Raw genomic sequence first — 27,554 nt, 5'->3', positions numbered from 1 at the left:
AGAAGGGAAGTGGTAGGGAATCTTAGCCACGCCAGTGGGTTGGTTTAGCCTGATCTAACCTCCAAGGAGAGATTTTCTCCATGTTGGATATTGGAAGAATGGTGCTTTCTGGGGCAATCAATATGCCACACTTTGGAGGAAGTGGTCATACACCTGCGTGGCACCCTCCATCCCATTGATCAGTGGTGCCCACAATTTATGCTCAGGAACACTGCATAAACATGGAAGATCTGCTGCCTGAAACTACAAAAACTACAAGGAGAAGAAGGGCTGCCCTGCTGGAACCCTGGCCTGCACCTCAAAGGATTGCACCTGCTGCACATTTGGAACTACAGCCCTAAGGACTTTACCTTGCTTCAAGAAGGATTAAGGAGTTGCCCCCCTAATAGCAACAGATTAAATGAGTGCTCCTGCATCATCTCCAAGTAGTCCCCATTCTGGAGAGCATCCAGTGGACATTTAAGGATTTGGACAGGTGCATTGTGGGAATTGCAGTTCAAACAGCTCAAGGACCATCTCAGAGATTCTAGACCCCTCGATTGGTGTTGTGGACACTTTGAACCATCAACAAAACCTTCTGGAAGAAGTTCCAGGAGTTTGGAGCAACTTTTGTAAACAGTTCAATTAGTTGACCGGGTGCATTTTGGGAGTTGTAGTCCCAGACCCCAAGAGCCAAACCAAAGCGTCTAAACCTTTGGCTGGTCCTCTGGACCATTTTCCTGCATCAAAAAACCCTTCTGGAAGTAAGGTGAAGAACTCTTGACTTTGTTCCGGTTCAGCATGACCTGTTTCAACCCTTTGAGAGCTATTTGTTTCCAAGCGCTAGTTTTACTTCTAAATTTAAAAAACTCATATCTCTTGTTTCCTACATTGGATTTTTGTCGTTTTGGTGTCTATTTGCTCATAAAAATATAACCTACGTTTATAAATTGGTGATGGATTTTTATTGTGTATTGTGTCTTACCTATTTAATGTATTGGTGTTTTTAAATGCTTTAAACACCTGTCTCCTAAGTTAAGCCAGCCTGCTCGCAGCCAGTTAACAAGGGTTGAGCAAGGAAATAATTTATTGAGACATTGACTGAACCTATTATTGTATTACGAGTGGTAGGTCCCTATTTATCACTACTACTAAACCTCTTTCCAACAAGAACACCATCATCATCAAATCACTTTATGTGATCAAATACAAATTGATCATAAAAGTACAAGTATCTTTAAAATCAGCAGTTTACAGAATGTGATCAATAAAATGCATCAGTTAAAACAGTCAATAAAAGCAGAGTAAGATTTGCCATTTGTTCCTAGCTATTGGTGCAGTCTCCTAGACTTTAGGGACAGACACAAGAAAGGACGTTACACAACAGCACACAAAATGACTAGACAACATATGTAAAAAAAACAGGCCTGGGCGACACTGTCTAAATTTGTATTTACACATAACTGAGAAAATAATCTGTTTGGGGTTCTCCAGATAGAATTTACAAAAGAAAAAGATATGAAGATTTGAATGGGAAGACGCACCATCGCAAGGACATGGTGGCAAAGTTTGAGGAGAAAATTGTCCTGTTGGGTAACCCAGCATACAAGGAATACGGTTTAATCGAAACCTTATTAATTCAAACCTATGACGATGATTTGTCACATACGAAAGGTAAGAAACTGACCTCTCGGGAAAGGCCAGCCCTTCATGTAGGATATCACCATATATTTATTACTGTTGAGTTTGTATCTCTCTTTGGCCATTATAGTTAAATAAATGACTTTTCATTGAATTGTTTGTGATATTTAAGCATTGCACTGGCTTTTCAAAAAGGGATAAAAGAGCCAAAGAAGTAAGGGTACTCTTAATGAAAGAGATCCATGGGATCCTAAATGCATGGTTCAAAATGAGGCATTCTTTAATAAACTGTTGTGTGGGATTGAGGGATTCCCTTCTCCATACAGAGTGCCATAAGAGGATTTGTGCTAAACCTATCTGATCAGATATATAAGGGATGTCTAACTTGAGATGGCAAATTAAGTTAGAACAGCTTCTAGGGAGGGCTACTATTTTTTTCCAAAAAGTGTCTTCTATAATTTCAAGGGGGGCTGGGTTGGTATGCCACCATACACCAGCCCCGTAGGTAGCTATAGAGGTAGATTTGGGTGTGTACACTTTTTTAATGACATCCAATGGTTTAGAGCATAGTCGTTTTAATAACGGAAGAATACAGGGCAATGATACCTTTTTTTCCAGCAGTAAAGTCCTATTGGTCACCATATGAAACCATGTTGCCAATCTGTCAAATGTTACCCCTAAGTCTGAAAATGTACCCATCGGTGCCACATATTGATCTGCTATATCAAAGGATGGGTCTTTCTTTGTCCTGTGCCCTTTCACTAAAATAAAGGACTGTGCCCCATTGACTTGGAGGTCTAAATGTTTCATTAACTTCACATACTCCTCTTTGAGTTTCTGGAGTGCCATGCCAGTGCGAACGATTATCACCGCATCATCAGCATAGAGGAGTATGGGAATATGGACCTGATTCATCATTGGGACGTCCAGGGCAAGATCTAACAGAGGTGCCTTCACACCATTGGTATAAATAGAAAAAAGAAACAAGAACACATTACAAAATACAATAAAGGGGGAAGCATGCTCACCTTTAATGAAAGATGTTTCTCAGGACTGCCTGTCCAACTGCTGCATCAGCTTCTGCATCCATTTCTATTCAGTAATTTTTTGTGAACGTACGCCTGCTCCTACATAGTGGCTGCACAGAATATGTCTGTCAAAGGCACCCCGGCATAAAGTGCTGCAGTTGAAGCCATGCCCCTGGTGGAATATCTCATTCTTACCAAGAGAGAACAATTGGCTTTGGCATGACAGAAAGCAAAACAGGGTGAGAGCAATCATGCTATTACCTGTTTAGACACCGCTTAGCCTTTTCATTGTTGTGCGAATGACATAAATAGCTGGTCTGATAAGCGTATTTCCTTTTTTTATATATAGAATTTGAGACATCTACGCAAGTTTAGAGAACATAATGATCTTTCTGCTGGTGAAGATGGATTTGGAAAGAAGGATCTAAGAATAACAGGCTAATTCAAGTAGAGGTCAGTAGGCACCTTAGAAATTTCTTTTGTATTGGTTCTGAGCATCACTTTGTCCTTAGTGAACCGGAGAAAAGGTTCACTGATAGTGAATGCCTGAATCTCTTCAATTCTCCTAGTGGATGTCAGAGCTAGGATTGGTGTTGTCTTCCATGAAACATATTTTAAATCCTCTCTATGTGTAGGTTCAATAGGAGGTAACATCCGCGGACTTGGGTTTGTATTAGGTTCCCCTGATACCAGAAGATGTCGAAGAGGCGGAAATACTCTAAAAAGCCAGTTCATGAACTGTTAAATGATCCTTTGGGAAAACAAAGCAGATGTCTAACTGTCAGTCCTTCTAGGTCACAATATTGGAGCCAGATGGACCCTGATTGAAGAATATATGAGACCACTTTTAGCAAAGCTTAACAAATATGTTTGGATCTGAGAATCCTTTGTTTAAAGCAGATGATGACCATTCTACCTGCACAAGACACATAAATGTTTCCATTTAGCATTGCAAGTATTATTGGTTGCTGGAACTCAAGCTTGTGCTAGAATCTGTTTATATTATTGCAGTAGATCCAAATGGCCAAATTCTACGTTGTCAGGTGCCATGCTGTAAAGTTAAGCAATGTGGGATCATGGTAGAGAATCTCTTTATGATTTCTGGACAACATCCCGGGATGCACCTTCAAATAACTGGCTGGACTTACTGCCTACTGCAGCAGCTTGTTGTACCGGTGCTGGCGAGGCCACGCTAGGGCAATGAGGATTAGAGTGTAATATTCTACCTTCGCCTTCTTCAACCCCCTGGAGATCAATGGAAAAGGAGGAAAAGCATAGGCAAATATTTTGAACTAACTGTTTGAAAGAGCATTGCCCATCGTCCCTTGATACCAGAACCTGCTTGTGAAGCGCAGGCATTTACGGGCGCATGCATCATTGCACCCGTTTGCGATTCCTAAATTGCGAAAATTAAGGAATCGCAATTTAGAAATCGCAAACGGCAATGCATGAATAATTCGCAAATATTTTTGCGATTTCTTAATTTTCCTTAATTGCGATTCACATTTTGCGAATCGCAATTGAGGAAAACCTTCCCATTGATTCCTATGGGCCAAAAGGCCCATAGGAATCAATGGGAAAGCATTAACATTTTGCGAATCGCAATTTGTTAATGCATTTCAAGGGTGCTGAGGGGGGTCCAAAGGACCCCCCCTGCACCCTTGAACTGTTTTTTTAAGTGCAAGTTTCACACACACATGTCCAAAGGACATGTGTGTGTGTAACATGACCTTTCAAAAATGCTTTTTTGAGCATTTTTGAAAGATTTTGCAAATTAACACGAGGTTCAACCTCGTGTTAATTTGCTCCCCCTATTTGCGAATTCGCATTTTTTTAATCATTCATGCATTGCATTTAAGGAATCGCAAAAATGCGATTCCTTAAATACAATTGCATTTTTAGAAATCGCAAAAAATTGCGATTTCTAAAAAATTGTTTAATGCATCCAAAAAAGTGATTTTCGAATCGCAAACGGCCGAATTTTGCGATTCGCACCGTTTGCGACTCCAAAATCGCTTGATGCATGTGGGTGTTACTGTTGTTTGGAGTGGCAAACAGATCATTTGTGTGGTGACACCCACTCATTGAAAATTAATCCACCTGTTTCTCATCTAGTTCCCACTTGTGACAATCTGTAATTTGCCAACTGAGCACATCCGTCTGATTGTTCTGGCAGCCTGCCCGATGTTGCACAGCAATGTCTATCCTGTGAGAAATGGCCAAGTTACACAGCAGCTGAGCTTCTTCTGAAAAGATCCTTGACTGCATTCCTCCTTGCTTGGCTATGTAAAAATGAATGGTATGTTGTCTACTCTTACTAGGACCAGCTGAGCTGTCAATCTAGGAGGAAACCCGGTCTTACGGTGCGGCGTTCCAACACATTGATGTGGACCTTCTTCACTTCATCTGACCAAAGGCCTCTTGTTGAAAGCTTTTGTAGGTGGGTTCCACATCTGTGGTGAGTAATAACCTTTCTGTTACTGGAAGGAAAGAGAGAACTACATTTAGGTTCTGGAATTCTCCACGCGATGAGAGCTTATTTCAAGCAGTGGCATCTCCTCTGCTAAGGTGGAGGAGCGTTGCCCCACTGCTGTTCAGCAGTGCAAAGAAGGAAAAATAAAATGATGACAACACGTGTTATCATTTTATTGACCGGCCGTCTTGGGCTAGCCTAAAAGTCATATGCACTTAGAATGTTCTCGCTACCAATTCTGTCAATTCAAAACAGAAATTAGAATGTTCTCCACCTGGCTTTAATCTACAGCCTGGATGGAGAACATGCACAGGCTCCCACTGCCTGTCTGAGCGCCGAACAATGGCACTCAGCCTAATCACAACGCTGCTGTCATGGTGACAGCAGCGCCGTGATTGGTCTAGAGGAGCCTGTGTGCTTCCTGACTCTGGAATTGAAGCGACCAAAAGATGACGACAGAGGAGTGTCGGCAGCCTTACAAAGGTATGTGTTCTTTATATTTTTAAACCCCACCTCACCACCCCCATTCAGTACAAGCCACCACTGGTTTCAATCGGCTTGTGACGCAGACCATATCTTCCCATGAGCCCTCCACCTGTTTCCATTGCGTATCCAGGTCTTGCTGAACAGTTCTCATACGAAGCCTGCAAAACACAATGAGACCTATACATGATGCGATCATACCTATAAGGGACTTGTATTGCCTCACTTTGGTTGTTTTTCAGCAATAGTTTTTGGCTTTGTCTGTAACTTTCTTATTCTTCTGCCAATGTAGAGGCTTTTCCCAACTGAGTGTCGAGTATTGCTCCCAGAAATTGGGTCTTTGTTTGGGGCACCAACAAAGATTTCTCGGTGTTCCCAGTGAGGCCTAGTCTCCGGAAGAAATTGATACAGGTGTTGCTTTTTCTTTGGATGGCACTTTGACTAACCAGTCGTCCTGGTATAGGGATACCTGCTGATGTTCTCTTCGGAGAAAAGCAGCAACTGCATCAAGACATTTTGTGAATAATCTCAGCTCCAATTTAAGCACCAGAGGGAGTGCCTTAAACTGGTAGTGCTGACCTGCTATTTGGATTTCCTGTGTTTTCGGTGAATGGGTATGTGGTAGTGCGCATCTCAAAGGTCCAGGGAGATCAAAAAATCGCCTTTGTGCATCATCAGAAAGACTTTTTGCACAGTAAGCATCCACAATTACTTCAGCTCTCTGAGGTCCAGTATTCAGTTCTCTGAGTCCCAGGATCGGCCTTTATTGACCTGCCGTCTTTTTTACTAGGAAGAACCTGGAATAAAAGCCTTGATTCCTTTGCAACCTGGGGACAATTTCTATGGTTCCCTGGGAAAAAAGCATGAGATATTCCATTTGCAGCTCCTTCAAATTAAGATGATTTCCTTTCTTGGTGGACTAACTGGGGGTCTCTGGATGAACTCCAACGTATGGCCAGATGGAACTATTTGGAACACCCATTTGTCTGATGTTATATTATTCCATGTGGGAGAAAACAGGGAAATTCTCCTCACCTGGAAAAATGACATTAGGATCGGCCTCGGCAACCACCTAACGCCTTCACATTATATGACTGGGGCACAAAACGCCCCCCTACAGCCGACATCTAGCCAATACTGTCCCCTGACAGCATGCTAACTCGCGCACCATACCCTGCAGTGGCCCTGTGCTCTCTTACACCATCTGTTCACAGCAGGTATGAAAAAACAGAGATTTGTCCTTCCATGCATTTTTTTGACCCAGTGATTCTGGGTCTGCATGTTAGTCCCTATTCTGGGGTCAAATATATGTAAAAGCCAGTTTTATCTGCGGGATACCAGACAGAAATGTTATTTCCAGCCACACGGTAGCCCCAAAAAATTTGGCCAACTTTAAATTGAGGCCTATATGTAAATGGCTGAATGAATATTCAGTTACTGCGCTCAATATTACTGCTACACGGCTACCAAGTGGTTGTGGCTATGCTCGCTGAAGTTTTTTAGTATAGTGGCTCGTGAAAAATCATAGGGGTTTACCAATTGCCACTTTACATTTTTTATTTGTTTTTGTCTTTCTGGCTAGCTTTGCATTGTGATTTACTTTAATGATTCAAATTAAAATACCTTATTAAAGATAATAAAAAAAGATATTGTAAAGGAATGTATTTACATAACAGCAACTGAAAAGGATACAATAATTGGGCTGTCCCATCTGGAAAAAGAGTAAGAAATTTTACGCCATTCTTGTAGTATCTTTCCAAGAACTTCCTGGGCATCAGCTGTCACAAAATAAGAAAATGCATTTTATCACTTTTTATATTATTTTTTCAGTCATCCTTACCAGCTTAAACTAGCTCTTCAAGTTTCACAGTAATTCAAAGCCAACAGAATACACTAGTAAGAATAGTTTTCCAGTGATGTACATTGAAATGGAACGCTTTCTACATCCGCTCTAGTATACCTGCATGGTAGGAAGCACATGAACTGTTGTAAGCAATGGTTATTTTTTTTAACTTAAGCATATGACTTTCTTCTTTTATTTGTGTGGCATTTGCTTCCAATGAAAATGTTTAAAAAGACGTAAACATCACACTTGCATGTCAAGATCAGACCCTTTGCCCTTACGAATGGGGTTTTAAATAGGGTTTCACTACTGTTACATTGCTGGCACCTGGAAAATATTGAAAACTAGAAATGTGACGGAAATGCATTGTGTCTCGAACAGCCACCACACTGATTCGACTTGAAATTTCACAAATGAAGATCCTGTTCATGTCACTGTAAGAAAGGCTCCTCTCAAGGGGACTTTAGAGCCCAAACTCGAACACCTGCTTGCCGCATTGGCTGCATATTTCTCCTTAAAGTAGGCTGTCATCATAGCCCTGGCTGTGGAGGGCGGTGGGGCTGGGGATTACCCCCCATCATCGTACTCAGAGTCCTTTCACCCACCCAAGCTATGGTTGCGAAGTCTGCCCACTGTACAGAGGAACTGGGGCGGATCCTCCACTAGGGCGGAGGAGCATTGCCCCACTGCTTTCTTGCAGTGTGAGCAAGCCAAAACATAAAATGGTAATAACTAAACGTTGTTACAATTTTATGTTTGCTTTGCGCATTGCAGGCGGGCGGGGCTGCTCTGCTGTTCGAGCAGGGCAGGGGAGGAGTGGCTTGCCCATTCCTGAGTGAGCAAAGTGTTTGGTCGGCCGAGTCGGGCCGCCCAAGCCCCTCATGCACACTCTGCCCTTCGCCATGCAGGCTGCATTGCAGCTTGCATGGAGAACATAGCCATCCCATTAGCCTCTGGCTGGGCGGCTTCCCGACCAATTACAATGCTGCTTGCAGCGTTGTGACTGGCTTAGGGCAGGGAGCCGGGCTGCCTGCTTCCTGTTCCTGTCGGATGCAGGAGAGCAAGAGCCGAGAAGACGTGGGATCCGGAGCGGCGGAAAGTTAAGTTGAATTTTTTTTTATTTCCCCGCTATCACCCCGCAACACCCCCGCAAATCCCCCCGGCGACCCCTCTTGACCGCCTCCCCACCCGGGAGCAATGCCAGCCGCTTTTGCAGGGGAAGAGAATTACCATTCCAGGAGACCAGGACACACTCATCTAGATGACAACTAGTGTAAGGGAGACAGCTGTTGGCAACAGCCTGGCCACATATAGAGGACCAAGGAAATGCATGGCTTCACCTGCAGCTGTACATGAATACTGGAGGTAGACAGACTGCTTGCTCTGTATTGGTGCTGAGAGTCATGTGATAAAGTGATGTCACATATTGTTTTCAGAAATGAGAAGACAGGTGGTTTCCTGAAAACCACTGCAATTGTCTGGAAAGCAATAGGGAGTTCAGGCATAATGCAACCCCCCAATTGGATTTTAAGGTCTGTGTTTACTTGAGAAAGGCATCTCCTGCTGGCAGTTGTCTCTGGGGAGAAGGAAGTATATGGGGAACCTGGTTCCAAAGATTCTCTCCCTTCTCCTGCTGGTGACCCCAGAGTGAAGATCTGAAAAGAGTTCCTTCTGCTGTGTATACCTGTATTGATCTCGCAACGGGCCTAACTCTGAGATCAATCAATAAATCATGCCATTTATAAAGCGCACTACATACCCGCGAGGGTCTCAAGGCACTGGGGGGTGCTGCTAGTGGTCGAAGAGCCAGGTCTGGAGGAGTCTTCTGAAGGCCGGTAGGTCTTGGGTCTGCCGCAGGTTGGTGGGGAGGGTGTTCCAGGTCTTGGCGGCGAGGTGGGAGAAAGATCTGCCATGCCGGTCGTTCTTCGGATGCGGGGAAGAGTGGGGAGGGCAAGGCTGGCGGAGCGGAGCTGTTGGGTTGGGGGAGTAGAAGATGAGTCGTCTGTTGAGGTATGCTGGGCCGGTCTTGTGGAGAGCTTTGTGTGCGTGGATGAGGAGTTTGAAGGTTATCCTCTTGTTGACGGGAAGCCAGTGCAGGTCTCTCAGGTGGGGTGTGATGTGACTGCGGCGGGGGATGTTGATGATCAGACGTGCGGATGCGTTCTGGATGCGTTACAATCGTCTCAGGAGCTTGGCTGATCTTCCTGCGTAGAGGGCGTTTCCGTAGTCCAGCCTACTGGTGACGAGTGCCTGGGTGACTGTTATTCTCGCCTCGTGGGGATCCACTTGAAGATCCTGTGGAGCATTCGGAGGGTGTTGAAGCAGGATGAGGAGACGGCGTTGACCTGTTTAGTCATGGAGAGGGTGGAGTCGAGGATGATCCCCAGGTTGCGTGCGTGGTCGGTGGGTGTCGGGGCTGCTCCTAGGGTTGACGCCCACCAGGAGTCATCCCAGGCTGAGGGGGTGGAGCCGAGGATGAGGACCTCTGTTTTATTCGAGTTCAGCTTCAGCTGGCTGTTCCTCATCCATTCAGCAATGGCTTTCATTCCTTCGTGGAGGTTTATTTTGGCGGTGTGAGGATCTTTGGTAAGGGAAATGATCAGCTGGGTGTCGTCGGCGTAGGAGATGATGTTGAGGTTGTGCTGTCGGCCGACGTGGGCGAACAGTGCAATGTAGATGTTGAACAGCGTCAGGCTGAGGGAGGAGCCCTGGGGTACGCCGCAGATGATTTCGGTGGCAGTGGAGCGGAAGGGGGGGAGGCGGACGCTGTGGGTTCTGCCGGAGAGAAAGGATGTGGTTCAGTCCAGGGCGTTCTCTTGGATCCCGGCGTTAGTAGGCGTGTTAGTAGTGTGTGGTGGCAGACTGTGTCCATTGTCAAGCAGGGTCCTGATGTCATCGGTGGCAGCAAAGAGGGCAGTTTCGGTGCTGTGGTTGCTGCGGAACCCAGACTGGGACGGGTCCAGAATGCTGTTCTCCTCCAGGAAGCGGGTCAGCTGCTTGTTGATGATTTTCTCTGTGACCTTCGCTGGGAACGGGAGCAGGGAAATGGGCCAGAAGTTCTTGAGGTCCTTGGGGTCCGCCTTGGGTTTCTTGAGTAAGGCGTGCTTCCAGCTTACCGGTAAGGTTGCTGTCTCGAAGGAGATGTTGATTGCTTTCCGGAGATGGGGTGCGATGGCTGTGCTGGCTTTGTTGAAATGTGGTGAGGGCATGGGTCTACCGGTGATCTGGAGTTTATGATCTCGCTGGTGTCCTCGTCGTTGATGTTGGTCCATGAGAGCAGGCGGTTGGTTCAGGTGGTGGTCATGGGGGCGATGGTTGTTGGGGCGGATGCGGCGTTGAAGCTGTTGTGGATGTCTGCAATCTTTCGGTGGAAGAAGGTGGCCAGTGCGTCGCACAGGCCTTGCGAAGGTGGAATGTCATTGGTGTTGGAGCAAGGGTTGGAGAGTTCCTTCATGATGTTGAAGAGCTCTTTGCTGTTGTGTGTATTGTTTTCCAGGCGGTCTTTGAATGAGGCCCTTTTGGTGGTTCTGATGAGTTGATGGTGTCTGCGGGTGGCATTCTTGTGGGCGGTGTAGCTTTCCGAAGTCTGTTTTTGGAGCCATTTCTTCTCCAGTTTTCGGCATGTTCGTTTGGAGGCCTGGAGGTCTTCGGTGAACCAGGTGGCTTTCTTGTGGTTGTGGCTGTTGGAGGGGGTCTTGAGCGGGGCGAGGGTGTTGGCGCAGTCGTTGATCCATTGTTTGAGGTTGCAGGCGGTGGTGTAGGGGTCGCAGGGGTCAGTGGGTGGGCTCTGGGCAAGGGTGGTGGTTAGCTGGTCTTCTGTGAGCTGGCGCCAACAGCGTCGAGGCATCTGTTGGGTGCGTTGGTGCGTGGTGGGGTTTCCCAAGGTGAAGTGGATGCTGGTCGAGTAGTGTGCGGATGTCGTCTGTGGTGGCAAGGAAGGCTGTGTCGGTGTGGTTGCTGTGCAATCCGGATTGTGAGGCGTCAAGGTTGGAGTTCTCTTTGTTGAATGTAAATGTGTTGTATTTGTATAGCGCGAACAGTAACCCGTAAGCATCCCGGCGCTTGTACTCCTACCACAAGAGAACCCCTCCTGGCTTTTCCTTGTGAGGTGTCCACTCCTGGGCATCCCATGGTGAAACCAGGCATCCCTTGTGTATCGGGGGCCGTTGTGGAGACTAAGCAAGCTATTGCCCAGAGTTGCAGCGTGGGGCCCATGCTTAGATTCTGCACTGAGGCGAGAATATCCGGTCAGAGGAATTTAAGCCCGATCCCGCCGAGGTGGGAATCGAACCCTGGTCCCTGGCCAGCGCTCTGCATCAAGGTCTGCCGCTCTAACCATTGAGCCACACTTCTCCACTACTGAAGGTATTCTGCTGGGCGTTCACGAGTCTCTCTGTGACTTTGGTTGTGAAGGGGAGGAGAGAGATGGACCGGGAGTTCTTCAGGTCTGTTGGGTCGGCTGTTGGCTTCTTGAGGAGGGGTTTGACGATAGGGAGGCGTTGATGGTCCATCCTAGATCGGGTGTGATGGCGGAGGCGGCCCTGTGGAATATGTGCGCTGGGCAGTGGCCCGTTGGGACCCCTGAGTGGGTTTTCTTGATGGTTGTGGTGATGAGTTTGATGGTGGCAGGATTCCAGGTCGTGACGTTTGGTTTGTCTGAGGTGGCGGAGCGGGGTGGTGTCCGGTGTCTGTTTGCTGAAGTTGTCGTAGAGGGCCCGGATTTTTAGATGAAAGTAGGAGCTGAGCTTGTTGCAGAGTTCCTGGGAGGATGTGACGTCCGTGGCTTCGTTGGGGGGTTTGGTGAGCTTCTGTATGAAGTTGAACAGTTCCTTGGCGTTGGTCGCATTGGGCTGGACTTTGTCTCATACGAAGGTCTTTTTGGTGTCTCTTATGCACTAGTGGTATTCCTACAGGGCGGTCCTGTGGTTGTCCTATGCTTCCGCGGTGTTCTTGTTTCGCCAGGTTTTCTCTAGGCGTCTGCAGGAACGCCTGGCTTCTTGGAGTTCTGTGGTGAACCAGGCAGCCTTCAGAGGGCGTTGTTTGGCGGGGTGGCAGAGGGGTGCAACTTGTCGGCACAGCAGGCGATCCAGTGGTGAAATTCTTTGGCTGCGGAGTTGGTGTCGGTCGTGGCACTGGGCGGGTCTCGGAGGAGGGTGCTGTTGAGGTGCTCCTCTGTGATCTTGCTCCAGTATATTCGTGGTGGGTGTTGGGTGCGTTGGTGGTGAAGTGGACACAGTGGTGATACGTCCAGTGGGACTGGGAGGTGTGGCTGAATCTGATGTTGGTTCCTCCTGTGAAGATGGGTTCGAGGGTGTGTCCTGCTCTGTGTGTTGACCAGCTGCTTTAGACCGAGGTTGTCGAGGAGGATGGTAGAGTTGTTGCTGTTGTCAAGGTGGAAGTTGAGGTCTCCGAGTAGAATGTAGTCCGTGGAGGGGATGGCGTGGGGTGCGGCGAGCTCGGCGATAGTGGTTGTGGACTGGGTGTGAGGTCTCGGCGGTCTGTAGATGAGGGTGCCACGTAGAGTGGTCCTGGGGCTGGTCTGAATCTGGAAGTAGAGGTGTTCTGTGTTGGAATAGGGGTCACTTGTGCTGGAGGTGGAGAGTCAGAGGTGGGTCTTTTGTGCGATGGCGAGTCCTCCTCCTGGGTGGTGGGGGCAGTCCTTTATCTGGATCTTGTAGCAGTCGGGGATGGTGTTGGTAATCTTGGGGCCGGAGGTGGTGTTGGTCCAGGATTCTGTGAAGAAGGCAATGTCGGTCGAGAGAGTGTCAATCAGGTCCCAGATCTCAACGGCGTGTCGGTGCAGGGAGCGTACATTGAGGAGGAAGCATGTCAGGGTTTTGGCAGTGCGTTCATCGGGCGGGCCTTCATGGTGGTGGGGGGTTAGTCGATGGTGAACGACCTACGGCAGGTTCTGCACAAGAACTGCTCATGGGTGGTGTTCGGCAAGGATATTTTGCAGTCGGTTCATCTTCTGGGTTTGAGTGTGTGGAGGTTGGCTGAGTCGTAGTGGAAGGACCTGGTGGAGCAGGGGTTTGTGGCGCTGTCCGCGGTTGGGTCAAGGATGGGTGAAGACGGGCGTGCGCGACAGCGCAGCATTCTGCATATGTAGGGGAGGGGATGGACGCTCAGCTGGGAGGTGGGAAACGGGCAAGGGCAGGGGGAGGAGCCGAGGGTCAGCATGTTGGGAATCAGGGAGAAGGGAACGGCGAGGGAGGAGAGGGGTACAGTGAAGCACACCGTGAATGGGGAGCAAAACACAACAATGCACAAAAAGGGAGATAAAGCACAGCAATGGACACAATGGAAATAAAAAACAAGCAATACAGTCAGGGGTCAAAAAATAAACAGTACAATCAGGATCAAGTACCAAATCAAAAGAGCGGGCGGAGAGCACAACAGCACAAGAAGGGAAATAAAGGAGAAGCACAGCAAAGGGCATAAGGGAAAACAGAAGAAAGAGCAATCAGGGGTTAAACAATAAAAACAGTACAGTCAGGGGTCAAGTATCAAGCAAATACCGCGATGTGGCAGGCGTCAAGAGAGCGGGCGGAGAGCAGCCTCGAACACCCAGGCTGGGGGCTCGGTGACGGAGCAAATGGAGCTGCCGGGGAGAGTGCAGGCCTGTGACCGAGGTCAAGGTCTTACCCCTAATAATGCTAAGACACTTTCTATAACAGACATATTATCATATGCATCTACGTACAACTCAATAATGGTCAAGGATTCCTTTAGAAGCAGAGTAGTCTCTTGATAGGATCAATTGCCAAATTGTATTCAAAACTGTATTTTGGCTCTGATTTGGCTACATATTTTCCAGAAAGATTAAACCCTTATACAAAAGCCCAAAACCTAGCATTACTTTTAATAATTCCTTTTTACACGGTTTTACATTAGGGATATGAGGCTTTTGTGTCTTTTATTGCCATTGCTATTTATTAGATTGGCTCCAAACTAACAACATCCTGTCTGACCTGCAAGTCGGATTTAGACTAAAAACCAGCACTCTGGACCAAATACTGAGATTTAACATTGTATACTGGAAGACTCTAGCTCTGGGAAAAGGCCAAGTCTATATTGCTATCCTAGATCTAAGATCTGCGTTCGACTTGGAACCTTGGAACAAGTTGTCAGAAGTACTGAAAAACATGGGTGTACTAGAAAATATCTTAAATATCCTCATTAGACTCCATGGAAACAACAACGTTAGAGTCAGATACTGCAAAAATGGAGAGCAGACTGACAGCTTCAGGATTGAGAGAAGGGTGCGGTAGGGCTGTGTCTTAGCCCCAACCCAACCCTCTTTTCCCTATTTATTCATTATCTGGCAGGGAGACTCAATTTTGAGAATAATGACGCCCCTAAAGTTGGTTCCCAAAAAATACCCATGCTTCTTTTAGTAGATGATACTCTCTTAATCTTCAAAACACCTCAGGAATTACAAGTCATTTTAGATCATTTTTTTACATTTTTGAGAAGATCGAGGACTAGAATTGAATGTCAGCAAAACCAAGTGCATGGCACTCAATCCCTATAGGTCTTCACAGCCTAGGGTGCAGGTTAATAATGTAACACTTGACTTGGTAAAAAGATTTTACATATTTAGGAGTGACGCTTACCCACAATTTTAGTAGGAAGGTTGAGATTAACAAAAGCTTTCTCAATTTACAGCAAGAGAACAAAGCAATATTAAAAATGGCGAAGGAACTAAAATCTAGCAATCTAATGCCTGCTCTAGAAATATACAAAGGAGAGGCAAAAAGCACAGCTCTCTAGGGTGTAGAACTCTGGGACCACGTAAAAACTGCAGAGTTGACTTTGGTAGAGAAAAGATTTCTTAGACATCTTACTAATATCACAGAGAGCATGCCCACACTTCCTATGCTGCAGGATATAGGATTGTTCCCGATCTCCTCTACCATAAAGTCTCATTTTTTGGCACAGACTCTGGTCAACACCTGAACTAGAGCCCTACAGGGAAGCAATGGGGGTGCTTTTAAAAACAACAGGCCATTTAAGTAGCAAGTGGCTGCTGTATGTAAAAAAGATGCATTATGCTGTAGGCCTCGAAAATCTCTGGGCCAACCCAGAAGTGATTCCCTGCTACTAGCATCAAGAAATTAAAGATCGATGCAGGGATTATTTCTGGGGTGATAAGATCAACGCATGTAAGACTGGTAGCTCATCAGACCAATTCATTGACTTCTAGATTATTCCATCCAGGGGATTAACACAGGCCCCCGCAGCCCCCGCGGTGCGGGGGGCCCCTAGCTCAAAGAGGCCCCCTCGGCACTGCACTCTGGCCGGAGAGCTCCTGATTGAGCCCAGAGGGGGCCCCTCTAAGTACCGTGCAGGGAGGCCCCCTCACTTTCTGTTACGCCAGTGATTCCATCATATGAAACAGCACTAGATTCCATACAAGGTTCGTTACCAAACAGCTGTACTTGAAGTCAGGTATGGGACAATCCCACTGGCCCAATTCACTTTTAAATGGGAGAGGTCCTACAGCACATTCAAAGCATTCCCGTTCTGCAATAACCCCTCTGAGACAATTTCCTACTTGTTATTCTTCTGCACTGCATATCAAATCCTAAAAAAGAAATGGACTATTCCAATATGCAATCTTATTGGTCTCAGGTCCCTTGATGTAGCTCTGAGAATTCTTAGGTCAGGCACAAGAGAAGTGGTTATGGTTGGTATGGCCAAGTATCTACAGGCAGCCTGGCTAATCCGCAAAAGATTAGAAGGATCATCTGCACAATCACTTGAGGTGCAGGCTGCTGGTCCACGAGAGGGAGGGCTGTGAAACTGCTTTATGTGCCTGATCCGCGCACGCTTTAGTGAAGATATACATGTGCAACAAACTGAGGTCTATTGTGTTTCCCAACTTGGAGTGCTCCTGCCTTGTTTTAGTAGCTAGAATGCTGCTAAAATTGCTACATTAGTTTTGTAAATATGAGTAAATTATAATAGATTATTTTAAGTGATGAGAATATGCACATGCTATTTTACTATTCTTAGTTTCAAGTAGTATTCTATATTGCCTTTAAAGAGTGTTTTATGGATTGTAATCTGAAATAAACAATATTCATGATGATGCTATCCAATATTTTATTATATTTAACTAGAGCATTTGAATAGCGGCTCATACAGTGGCAAAGTGTTCTGATTTTCCTAGGCTCCTATATGCCCTTGAGGAAATGACTGATTGGAAGGATACTGGATGTGGTATTTTCTATGTTGGACATGTTGGTTGAGGTGCATGAGACTTAACGTCCTGCTTCAAAGATGGTGCAGCCTGCATAGTAGTACATATCCATAAAGTATAGTGAGAATGTTAGAACTTGTGCAGCTGCACAAACATACATACCAGTTTGTAAAGATCATAGTGTGCTTCTTGGGTATATAATGATGGAAAGAGTCAGTTAGGTAATTCCTTTTCGGTATTGGCAGATTGTCAATATTGCTTCTTCAAGCAGGCAGTGAGTTACAAAGTTTTGTTTTCTGGATGGAACTGGAGGCTATGCCTGTTCAAGTCTTTATGAATTGATGCACAATAAATAAAGTGAGCAGCTTGAGGGCAAAAATCTAGTTTGATTATGCGTGAGGTATTTTATTTTGAAGGATGAGTGATTCGATCCCAATGATTGGTCAGAGAGAAATACACAATTGCTTTAAAGGTCATGCTTCTAGCTACTGGGAACCAGTGCAGGCAAAGGTGTGGGTCAGCATCAGTAGACTGAGAAGCTGTCTAGCATCCACATTTTGGATTCTCTGTAGTTTCCACAGTATTAACAGGTGTATTCCAGGGTAGGGTCCATTGGCGTAGTCAATGTGAGAGACTAACACTGTAATTATAACTTGGGTTTATTGCTGGTTCCCAAGGTATGGGAAACGTCATAGAACATATCTCATCTTAAGGAAGCTTACGCCTGTCACTTGGTTTACTTGTGGCATAAAGAATAATTTGGAGGGCATGACAACTCCTAAGGTCGTCTAGTTGTCTGAGTATGTTGGAGTTCCATAGGTGAAAAATGGTCAAAGGGTGATGCTATGTCCAGTTTCTTCCTCTCCAATTGGCCGCCCAGGGAAGGAAATTGACAGTCATGGTTTTTGTTTTTTCGTGGTTCACACCCGGGGCATAGTGCTGCAACCCTGGTATATTACTTAAATACATTTTTTTAAAAAGGTGGCTGGTACTGAGTATCTGTGGTGCCTTCCAGCAAACAGGCTGTTGGCCAAGTAGCCTTTGGATTGTGTGTGGCAAGTCATTAGCGTCCTACAGCCAATCCCACCCCATGCAAGGTTGAAACATGATGGGAGTTTGGCTGTCCGAGGGGGATTGGATGCTTGGCCTGGCAGCAGCTGGTGCCCAGTATAGAGTTAACGTTATGTGTGGTAATAGAAAACATTACTTTAAGTTAAAAAAATAAATAAAACAAAGGTTAAAGTGACTTTAAAGTTAAGTATGCTAATAATATCTCAGGTTGCATAAAAAAAATCTTACAAATTCACTGAAAAAAACACTTGTAAATGTGACCATTTTAAAAGAAGAAAACCACTGAAATTCACAAATTATAGTAATCTCACATGCCTATAACTCCTTGCCCTAAAAAGTAACTATAACTATAGCACTTTTTATGACCTCACGTATTACATCACTCATGACATTTTCTGTGACATCATTGATATATTCACTGCAACATCGGAAATGACATTGTTGATGACAAGACTGTGTATGGCGGGATGCAAGGTATAATTATTTTAGAGCATGGGCTATAGTTACTTGAGATAACTATTTTTGGTAATTTGAAACAGTATGCTTTGTCTTAACTGTTATTTTCACCTAACTATAATGCCCCTTTAACCATTGTTTTTTTAGTGTACATGTATATATTCATATACATATATTTATATTAATTCCAGCTGCATTGGTAATAAATGAGATCTGGTGCTTTTGTAAACCACTCATCAACTTAAAATACAGAATGCTTACACTAAATGCAGGCTCAAATGTATAAAACACTGCAATAATCTGGAACAAAATTGAGAGTTAACATGTGAGTCATGTATACTTGTGAGACACATAAAGCACTTTGGTGATTATGGCCTCAACATCATTGCAAAACATAACTAAAGAGTTGACAAATATCATACCATAATGCTCATTGGTCCCAGGGGCATGTGAAGACAGCATGCAAGCCAACAGACATATTAAAACTTGTTCAAATATTAGTTATGATTACCTTTTCACATGATACTGAAAAATCACAGGTAATATCTGGTAAGCCATCCACATCTGTTTGTTCAGCTGCCATTTTAGGAGCCACAGTCCAGCTGCCTCCATAGGGTGGAGTGTTTGAAAGTTGGTAGCTGATTGTCTTTAGATGCTTTCCATCTAAATAAAATACATTGTGGTAAATCTATTAAAGGTACATACAGTAGATTTATGTCATATGAAGCACTTCTAGGAAGTCTCAGAGTTTCACACAGTAATTCACACTAAAAAGAAGTAGGTGACAAGTGAAGCAATAATTGACAAACCCAATACTGAGGCACACAACATACAGGCTGCTTACGGGCACAAAGATCAACACATCTACACTTAGTTTACCAAACTCCAGCAGACACACCGACTGACAATCAGGCATCAAAGCACACATGTGAACACTCACACAGAACACTCCCTCTTAAGTGCTACAAGAGTGACATGCACCAGTAAGAGAGATGAATAATAGCCTGGGGAGTGAAAGATGCAGTACTATTTGACAACACCAGTGACGGCCCTGAGAGAAGCACTGGGTGCTGGAGTCTCATGACAGCCAAGGATGATGTACAGTTCAGAGGCAAAATTGGAGCACAGGATAAGGTGCAACAGGGAATACAGGATGATGTACAATGGGGCTATTTGCTGCTACGCAATAGGCGGGTGTGAGAAACTGAGTTGTTGAGGGTGGGGGTTGAAACCCTTCCCAAGCAAGAACCACAATCCTTGTCAGGATGAACCATAAAAGTCACTAAATTAACCTGTGCTTAACCCTCTGGTAGTTTGGCACAAAATCAGCCTGGCTTAACTGAGAAGAGCTGTGTTAAGCACACAAACAAATAAAATGAAACCACAATACATGAACAATCCCACACCAACTTAGAATAAATAGGGAAAATATTAATACATAAAATTACACCATAACAACTTAAATCCAATCAGTAGATTCAGTATAGTGAAATTTTAACGTTTTTAGAGAAATCTAACACCTAAAAAGATCAAACAAACCATGGGTATCTGGTTGCATGAGACTGTTCAAGATTGAGGATGATGGAGTTTGGGTTAGATACACGAGGTGGATTACGTCCGTTCTCCGCTTACCTTCGGACTTAGAAGAAATTTAGAAGAAAAGTCTAGGAGAAGATGGAGTTTAGGGGAAAGTCAGAAGTCTGTTACCGAGGAGGAGTAACCGCCACAGGCGAGGCAAATTTGGTGCTGCTGAGAAGAACGTAGCATTGACTACCATGTAGTCAGGCCAACCAGCGATGCACCCTGGGTAGATCTGCTGGTAGCTAGTTCCGAGCTTTCTGTCAGTTCTTGTCGCACTTTTTGGTGAAAAGTTTTCCATGTCCCAACTTTTAGGGTTAACAGGATAAGTACCTGTAACACCACTTCTAAGGGTCCAGGGCCTGGAGAGTTAGGACTTACTCCAGCAGAAGCCAGATAGCCAGATGCTGGGTTCAAGGTTTCTGGAGCTTGCTATATCGTAGCAGCTCACACAAGAGGCCACCCAACAAGCTCTTGGAGTCACTTTGGTAGTCCTTGATTCAAGCAGCAAACCAGGCCTTTAGCAGCAGGGCAGTCCTCTGCAAAGCAAGGCAGGACTCAAGCAGCAGGACAGTCCTCTTGTTGCGGCAGGGCAGTCCTCGGGGGGGGGGGAGTGTCTAAGCAATTGAAAATAGGGAAGACCTTAAGCAGCAGGGCAGTCCTCGGGGGGGGGGTGTCTAAGCAATCCTGAAGTCTTCCTGAAGTCCAAGAGTGTACCGAAGAGTTGTTCTGAGGGTCCAAAGTTATAGCTCATGCCAGCCTTTAAAGTGGGGAACCTCCTAGCTACCCCCATATCTGGTTCTGGAAAGTTCTTTCCTTCTCCAGCCAAGGCTCCAAGAAGTCTGGGGTGACAAAAGACTAGAGTCAGGTTCTTTTGTGTTTGTGTGTTGGCGGCAGCCCTTTGAAATGTATGTAGGGCAGAAAACAGCTCTGTTCCAACCATCCCAACCGGATGGCCCATCCTTCCAACACATAGTCCACAATTTTCTCACTGTCTGGGAGGCATATGCAAAGGCCAACAGCTAAGCTATTCACAGTCATGTGACATAGGACCCTGGCATCAGGCACCAAATGTTTGGACAGGAAAATGCTAACTATCAAAAACCTGGCTTTTCTGAATTGTGACTTAAAATCTGACTTTACTATTACAGATGATTTTATATTACAATTCATTTGAGTCCAAACATGACATTTCTACCTGCTCCCACTCAAAAGGGGAACATCGTTTACAACAAAACTTTTACCACACACTACCATTACAACACAGGAATTACAACGAAAGTCGTTACAACGACTTTCGATGGAGGGCGCTCTAGGATAGGGAATAGTTTAATTTTCTATCCAACACCTTCCCTACTATCCACGGGGACTGGAGTTGGAATAGAAAATTAAACTATTCCACTAACCAGCGCCCCTCAACGCAAGTCGTTGTAACGACTTGCATTGTAATACCTGCGTTGTAAAGGCATGCGTGGTAAAAGCATGTGTTGAAACGTCATACAACCCACTCAAAAGGTAGTATTTATTAAATGTAATAAGCTAACCCAATGTTATCCAATGGGGCAATAAGACTTACAGTAGCAAAGAACAAGTTACTTCCCTTCGGTAACGATGTATCTGTAAGAGACATATTTTAGTTATAGATTCCTTATCCTAGAATTACCCCAGGCATCAGAATGGATCCAGAGAATTTTTCTTCAGCAATACCCCTGCACGTCAATAGGTGGCGTTGGTTGACTCTGCATCCGTGATCGTGGTCAGCAGAAGACACCGTTCCTGCGTGCTGACATCAGTTCTGACACGACTTTCCACGCCAGAAGCACAGAACCATGAAAGACACTGACCACTGGTGCACTACAAGTAGAGCCCTGTAAGGGAGTCCCTGTCCCTAGAAGTCAGTTTGCAGAGCGGGGAGGATGGGTGGGGCAGTAAGGAATTTATAACTAATATATGTCTCTTACAGATATATCGTTACCGAAGGTAAGTATTAGTTATTGATTCCTTACCTTAGAACACATACCCCAGCAATACCATCCCTGGAGGAGGGTCTGCGACACCAGAAAATCCTGGAGGACAGAACGAGTAAAACAGACTATCCAGGCAGTAATGTCTGGTGAACATGTGCATAGAAGTCCACGTGGCCGCCTGGCAGATATCGATGAGTGGAACTCCACGCGACAAAGCAGTGGTTGCTGACGTAGCTCTAGTGGAATGAGCTCACAGCCCCACTGGAGGTTCCTTTTAAGCCAAAGCACACCAAATCTTGATGCAAAGGACTACCCATCGAGAGATGGTATGCTTTTGCACAGCCCAACCTTTTTTGACACCGAAATAGCCAACAAAGAGTTGATCGTCCATCCGGAAATCATTTGTGCGCTCAAGGTAGAAAGACTGTACACATATTGGGTTCAAAAGGTGGAGTCTCTCCTCCTTGGAAGGGTGTAGAGGTGGGAAAAAGGTGGGCAGAGTAATAATACCCTGTCCGCTGTGATCGGGAGTGTCAACTTAAAGCAGGAACGAGGGACTCTTTTGATGCATCACTTTGTCCGGATGGACTGAGAAGAAAGGGGGCTTAGAAGAAAGAGCCTGAAGCTCACTCACTCTGCGAGCAGAGGTGATGATAACAAGAAAGGCAGTCTTAAGAGTGAGAAGCCTAAGAGGATAGTTGTGAAGAGGCTTGAAGGGAGCGCACATAAGGTAAGTCAAAACAAAGTTCAAGTCTCACTGAGGCAATATGAAAGGAGATGGAGGAAAGAGATGAATAGCGCCTTTAAAGAACCTACTTACAATAGGGGACTTGCACAAAGAGGGCTGATTTGGTAGCCGAAGAAAGGCAGATATAGCTGCCAGGTAGTCCTTAAGAGTGCCCAGAGCAGAGCCCTGCTGGGCTAAAGAAAGAAGGAACAAAAGAACCTCAGAAAGAGGGACAGAAAGGGGATCCACAGCCTTTGCTGTGCACCATGCCACAAACTTGTTTCATCAACAGGTGTATATCGTCTTAGTGGAGTGACGCCTGGCTGCCAAGATGACATTACAGACTTCGGGCGGGAAGGCCAAAAGCTGTCAACTGTTGCCGCTCATTCTCCACGCAAGGAGGTGGAGGCTGGACAGGTTTGGGTGGAGGACCATCCCCTGCTGCTGTGACAGAAGATCCTCCCGAAGGGGCAGTCTGATCGGAGGATCGATGGCCATGCTCAGGAGCTTGGGGTACCAAACTCTTCGTGCCCAGTCCGGAGCCACAAAAATGAGTTGGGCCGGGCCATGCCTGATCTTCTTCAGCATTTGGGGCAGAAGTGGTACAGGTGGAAAGGCATACAGGAGGCCGCAGCTCCACTGACAACGAAATGAGCCACCAAGTGAGTGCCACCTTGGAAGTTCCAATGCCCAGAACTGCTGACATTGCTCGTTCTCTTCTGTGGCAAACAGATCTAACCAAGGCTCTCTCCACTGCTGAAAGAGACCTTGTACCACCTCTGAGTGAAGACGCCATTCGTGATCCACTAGACACTGGCGGCTGAGTTCGTCTACCCTGGTGTTCGGAGAACCTGCCAGGTGTTAAACCACCAAGGTAATGCTCTGATTTTCCAGCCATCCCCAAAGGGGATGAGCCTCTTGACAAGAGTCCACGACCCCACCCCGCCTTACTTGTTGCAGAACCACATGGCAGTGGTGTTGCCCATGAACACCTGCACTGCCTTCCCCTTGAGGGAGGGAAGGAATGCCTTCAGTGCCAAGCGAATAGCATGGAGCTCCAACAGGTTGATATGGAGACGGGACTCAGCCGGAGACCAGACCCCTCTGATTTCCGCCTCTCCCTGGTGGCCGCCCCATCCCAGAAGTGATGCATCGGTCACCAAGGGGAGTTCTGGTTGGGGAAGGGAGAAGGATCTGCCTCTGACCCAATCCTGCTTCGTCAACCACCACTGCAGTTGTTTCGCAGTCCCCTCTGAGATCTGGATGTAGTCGGAAAGATTCCCCTGGCGCTTCGACCACTGGAACTTCAGGTCCCACTACAGGGACCGCATATGCCATCTGGCATGATCTACCAGCAGGATGCAGGAGGCCATGAAGCCCAGCAACCTCAGGGTCATTCTCACCGAAATCCGGGATAGAGGCTGAAACATTGGTATCAAGTCCTGAATATCCCGGTCTCGCTGCTTGGGAGGATACGCCAAAAATTGCACTGTGTCCAGAAAAAGCTCAGATGAAAGGGAGCATCTGAGTGGGAGTCAAGTGTAACTTTGGCATGTTGATAGTGAACCCCGGAGAATGCAGAAGGTTCGCCGTAGCCTGGAGGTGGGATATGACAGCCTGGATCCAGCCCGCCTTCAACAGCCAGTCATCGAGATAGGGGAAGACTGAAACCCCTGATCTGCGCAGATGAGCTGCGACCACCGTCATCACTTTCGTGTACACCCGAGGGGCACTGGTATGGCCGAAGGGGAGCACGGTGAACCGAAAATGCTCATGGCCTACAATGAACCGTAGCAACCAATACAATGGAGGACCCCTGCAGACCAATGCTGGGCCGGCGGGGCAGGGGAAAAATCATGAAAATCAACGGTATACACCCGTTACAACGCATCTTTTACTCCGCACTACCATTACAACGCGACTTTTACAACGCATACCATTACAACGCATTGCGCTGGGGGGCGCTCTAGGATAGGGAATAAGTATAATTTACTATCCAACACCTTCCCTAGGGTCCACGGGGACTGGAGTTAGAATAGTAAATTATACTTACCACTATCCAGCACCTCAAAGCGCTATGCGTTGTAATGGTATGCGTTGTAATGGTCGCGTTGTAACGGTAGGTAGTTGTAATAGTATGCGTTGTAACATGGTACATCCAAATCAACACTAGCAAGGATCACCCGCCCAGATATAGTAATTACAGAAGGCCCAAGGAAAGGGTCCTAGTATTACATACCAACACCTGGGGCTGACAAACGCATATATTCAAAAATTCAAAGATATAATTAGAAAAATAACTGCTAGAACCCCGGATCTGCGCAGATGAGCTGCGACCATCGCCCTCACTTTCGTGAACACCCAAGGGGCACTGGTAAGGCCGAAGGGGAGCACGGTGAACTGAAAATGCTCATGGCCTACAATGAACCGTAGTTAACGCCTGTGGGCTGGCAGGACAGGGATGTGTCAATAGGCGTCCTGCAAGTCCAACGCCACCATCCAGGCTCCGGGGCTGAGGGTAGACAGAACCTTTGCCAAGGTTAGCATTTTGAACTTCTCCTTCCGGAGGAAGCGGTTGAGGGCATTGAGGTCTAGGATAGGACGCAGGCCTTTGTCCTTCTTGGACACCAGAAAGTAGCGGGAATAGCAACCCCAACCTACTTCTGTCGCAGGGACCCTCTTGATAGCTCCCTTGGCTAAGAGAGCTTAGACTTCCTGGCAGAGAAGCGTCAAATGATCCTCTGACATGCAATCAAAGGTCGGTGGCAGGGCAAGAGGGGTAACCTCTTAGGGGAGCGAGTAGCCCCTTCGGACTATCTGCAAAACCCACCTGTCTGATGTGATCGATTACCAGTGGGGAAGGTGATGGCGAATCCTGACACCTACAGGCCTAAGGATCTGGCTGTAGCCGGAGAATCCTTAAAACGCTCAAGCGCCGAGTCCGCCTTTTCACCAAAAAGGCGACGGCCATCAAAGGGCATGTCCAGCAAGGTTGCATGAACATCCCAGAAAAGCCTGAGATATGAGTATCTCTGGGTGTTACACATCTGATATGTGTGTTTGAGCTTGTCACAGGGAGCTAGAGTACCTCCCTCTATGATGTCACCTATTTTAGAGATCCCAAATAAGTCAAATTTTTCAAGGCCTTGGAGTTTACCAATCTCCGACGGTCTCGCACCCTCCCAAAGGGGGGTCTTACTCGTGATCCGCTAGTCCCAGCCCATCTGTCATTCCCCCCCCCCCCCACACACCCCCCACCCCCCCCCATGCCTCTATTGCTCTTTGAGTGGGAGGCAAAAGCTGACAAACTCCTGTGCCTCTATATATGTAGTAGAGATGTGTACAGTTCCTAAACTGCATTCGTTCTAGGGCATAGGTGGGGTGGGCTCCCTCTGCATTCCCCAACTCGTTAACCACCATAAGATGGGCTGCCCTGTAGTATGCTCTTATGTCTGGTAAATGGAGTCCCCAATATATTGAAGTGTTTATAGCAATAATCAATTTAGCTGTTGTTTTGAATTTATGTACACTTTTCAGTAACTTGTAGTAGTGCACTCAGTAGTCTTGGATATACATCCGGGCTTCGTTGCTTTCAATTTGAATTAGGTAGCTGGCAGAGCCCCTTACTAGGTGCACACTTTATTTTAATGAACTTTTGAAGACATTTTTATTATGTTTGATTGAGTTTAAACGAGTGCATTCCAGCTGTATATATACCATTACTTTCTAAAAGTGGCATTTTCTTTTTTTTAAAACTGTCTTAATTAACTTAATTGTATGCAATACATGGACATTCAAGAATCAGCAATACATAGACACAAATCAGACGCTGCAGTAGTATAAGTAGGCTGTGGGGTTTTAGGTTTAAACCTATAATAACTGATAAAACCCCACTGAAAGAAAAATAGCCCTCACCGGTGAAAACATATAAACACTGAAAAAACACCTGCACAACCACAAACTAAATGCCATTCAAAGAAAGGAAAAAGAAAGTGAAAGAGTCATTTTGTTTTTACTGAAGGGGGTCAATAAAGTGTAACTTTGTTATACGAGCTAGCAGTAAGAAAGACTGGCTAACATTATTCTGCTTGAGTTTTGTTCTTTAGGGATGCCACTAGAATATTGTTTCTTCTTCCTTTTACTTTTTTCAGTTTTATGGCCTTTGGTCTAAAGATGCAAGGTTTAGTTTCACGTTTTAGGTTTAGTTTAATTATTTTATAAACTGTAGAGAATCAGGACATATCAAACTCACATTTAATATTTTGGCTGCATTTGATTCTTTCACTGATCTGTAAAATGGCTAGTTTCATAAAAATCTTTCCTAATATGTGTCATCACATTTACCCACAGAGAATGGGTAAAAACCCTTAATACATTAGACCATAGTTTCTATGGGCTCAGTATTGATAGTAGGTGAATTGCCAACACATCAGGCCTTAAAAGTTAAATGCAAGGTATAGTGACAAATATATATATCACCAAGCATCTGGGATAGTGGTGAAAACGTGACACCAGACTTTTGGAAAACATGGAATGCAGTGTCACTTGTTATGCTCTGCAAAAAAGGTTATTTCCAGGTTCAACAAAGATTGGAGTGATATTGTTTGTATTTGTAGTGATTCAGCTACGTATATAAAAAATTTGTGTGATGACCTGTCAAAATTGATACCCAAGCTGAAGTGATTCCCTGTAGGAGATCCTTGCCACTTGTTAGATGGTATGCTGAAAGCATCTTTACAATCTTCTGAGTTAATGAGGGATGCTATTGACTTTTTAGTCCATTCTGGTGCACTGTTTTCTTATGCCCAGGAACTAAAATGCAAATATTTATCATTTCATGCTTTATGTGGCATCAAAGAAAGAGTCATCCCAACTGTGCCCTTAGCTGACGGTTCTGAGCCCAAGGGGCTATGAATGCTGAGAGGGCCTTTTCACAGACGTTTACATGGGAAGGAAAGCACGAGAGCACATGACCAAAGACTCACTGAAGAAGTATTGAATGGTGTACTACAATAAGATTAATTTGCAAAAATCTCTTTGGACCTCATATACATTATACGTACATTGTCTATATACCATGTTCTTTCAGTACAGAAAGCAAGC

General features: G+C 45.7%; 1 protein-coding gene across 1 annotated transcript in view; it reads right to left on the bottom strand.

Annotated features, from left to right (window-relative positions):
* The window catches only part of ERICH6 (glutamate rich 6), a 305,679-nt gene that overhangs the window by 39,750 nt on the left and 238,375 nt on the right, over positions 1–27,554 (bottom strand). The window contains exons 9-10 of the mRNA XM_086944146.1: positions 18,691–18,842; positions 7,297–7,382 (exon numbers count right to left, since the gene is read on the bottom strand). Of these exons, the coding sequence (XP_086800272.1) occupies positions 7,297–7,382; positions 18,691–18,842 (238 nt within the window). The remainder of the gene's footprint in view (positions 1–7,296; positions 7,383–18,690; positions 18,843–27,554) is intronic.

Source organism: Lissotriton vulgaris, chromosome 11, assembly GCF_964263255.1.
Source record: "Lissotriton vulgaris chromosome 11, aLisVul1.2, whole genome shotgun sequence".
Classification (NCBI taxonomy): domain Eukaryota; kingdom Metazoa; phylum Chordata; class Amphibia; order Caudata; family Salamandridae; genus Lissotriton; species Lissotriton vulgaris.
Note: the sequence above shows the minus strand (reverse complement) of the source record. Positions and strands in the feature narration are given on the sequence as shown.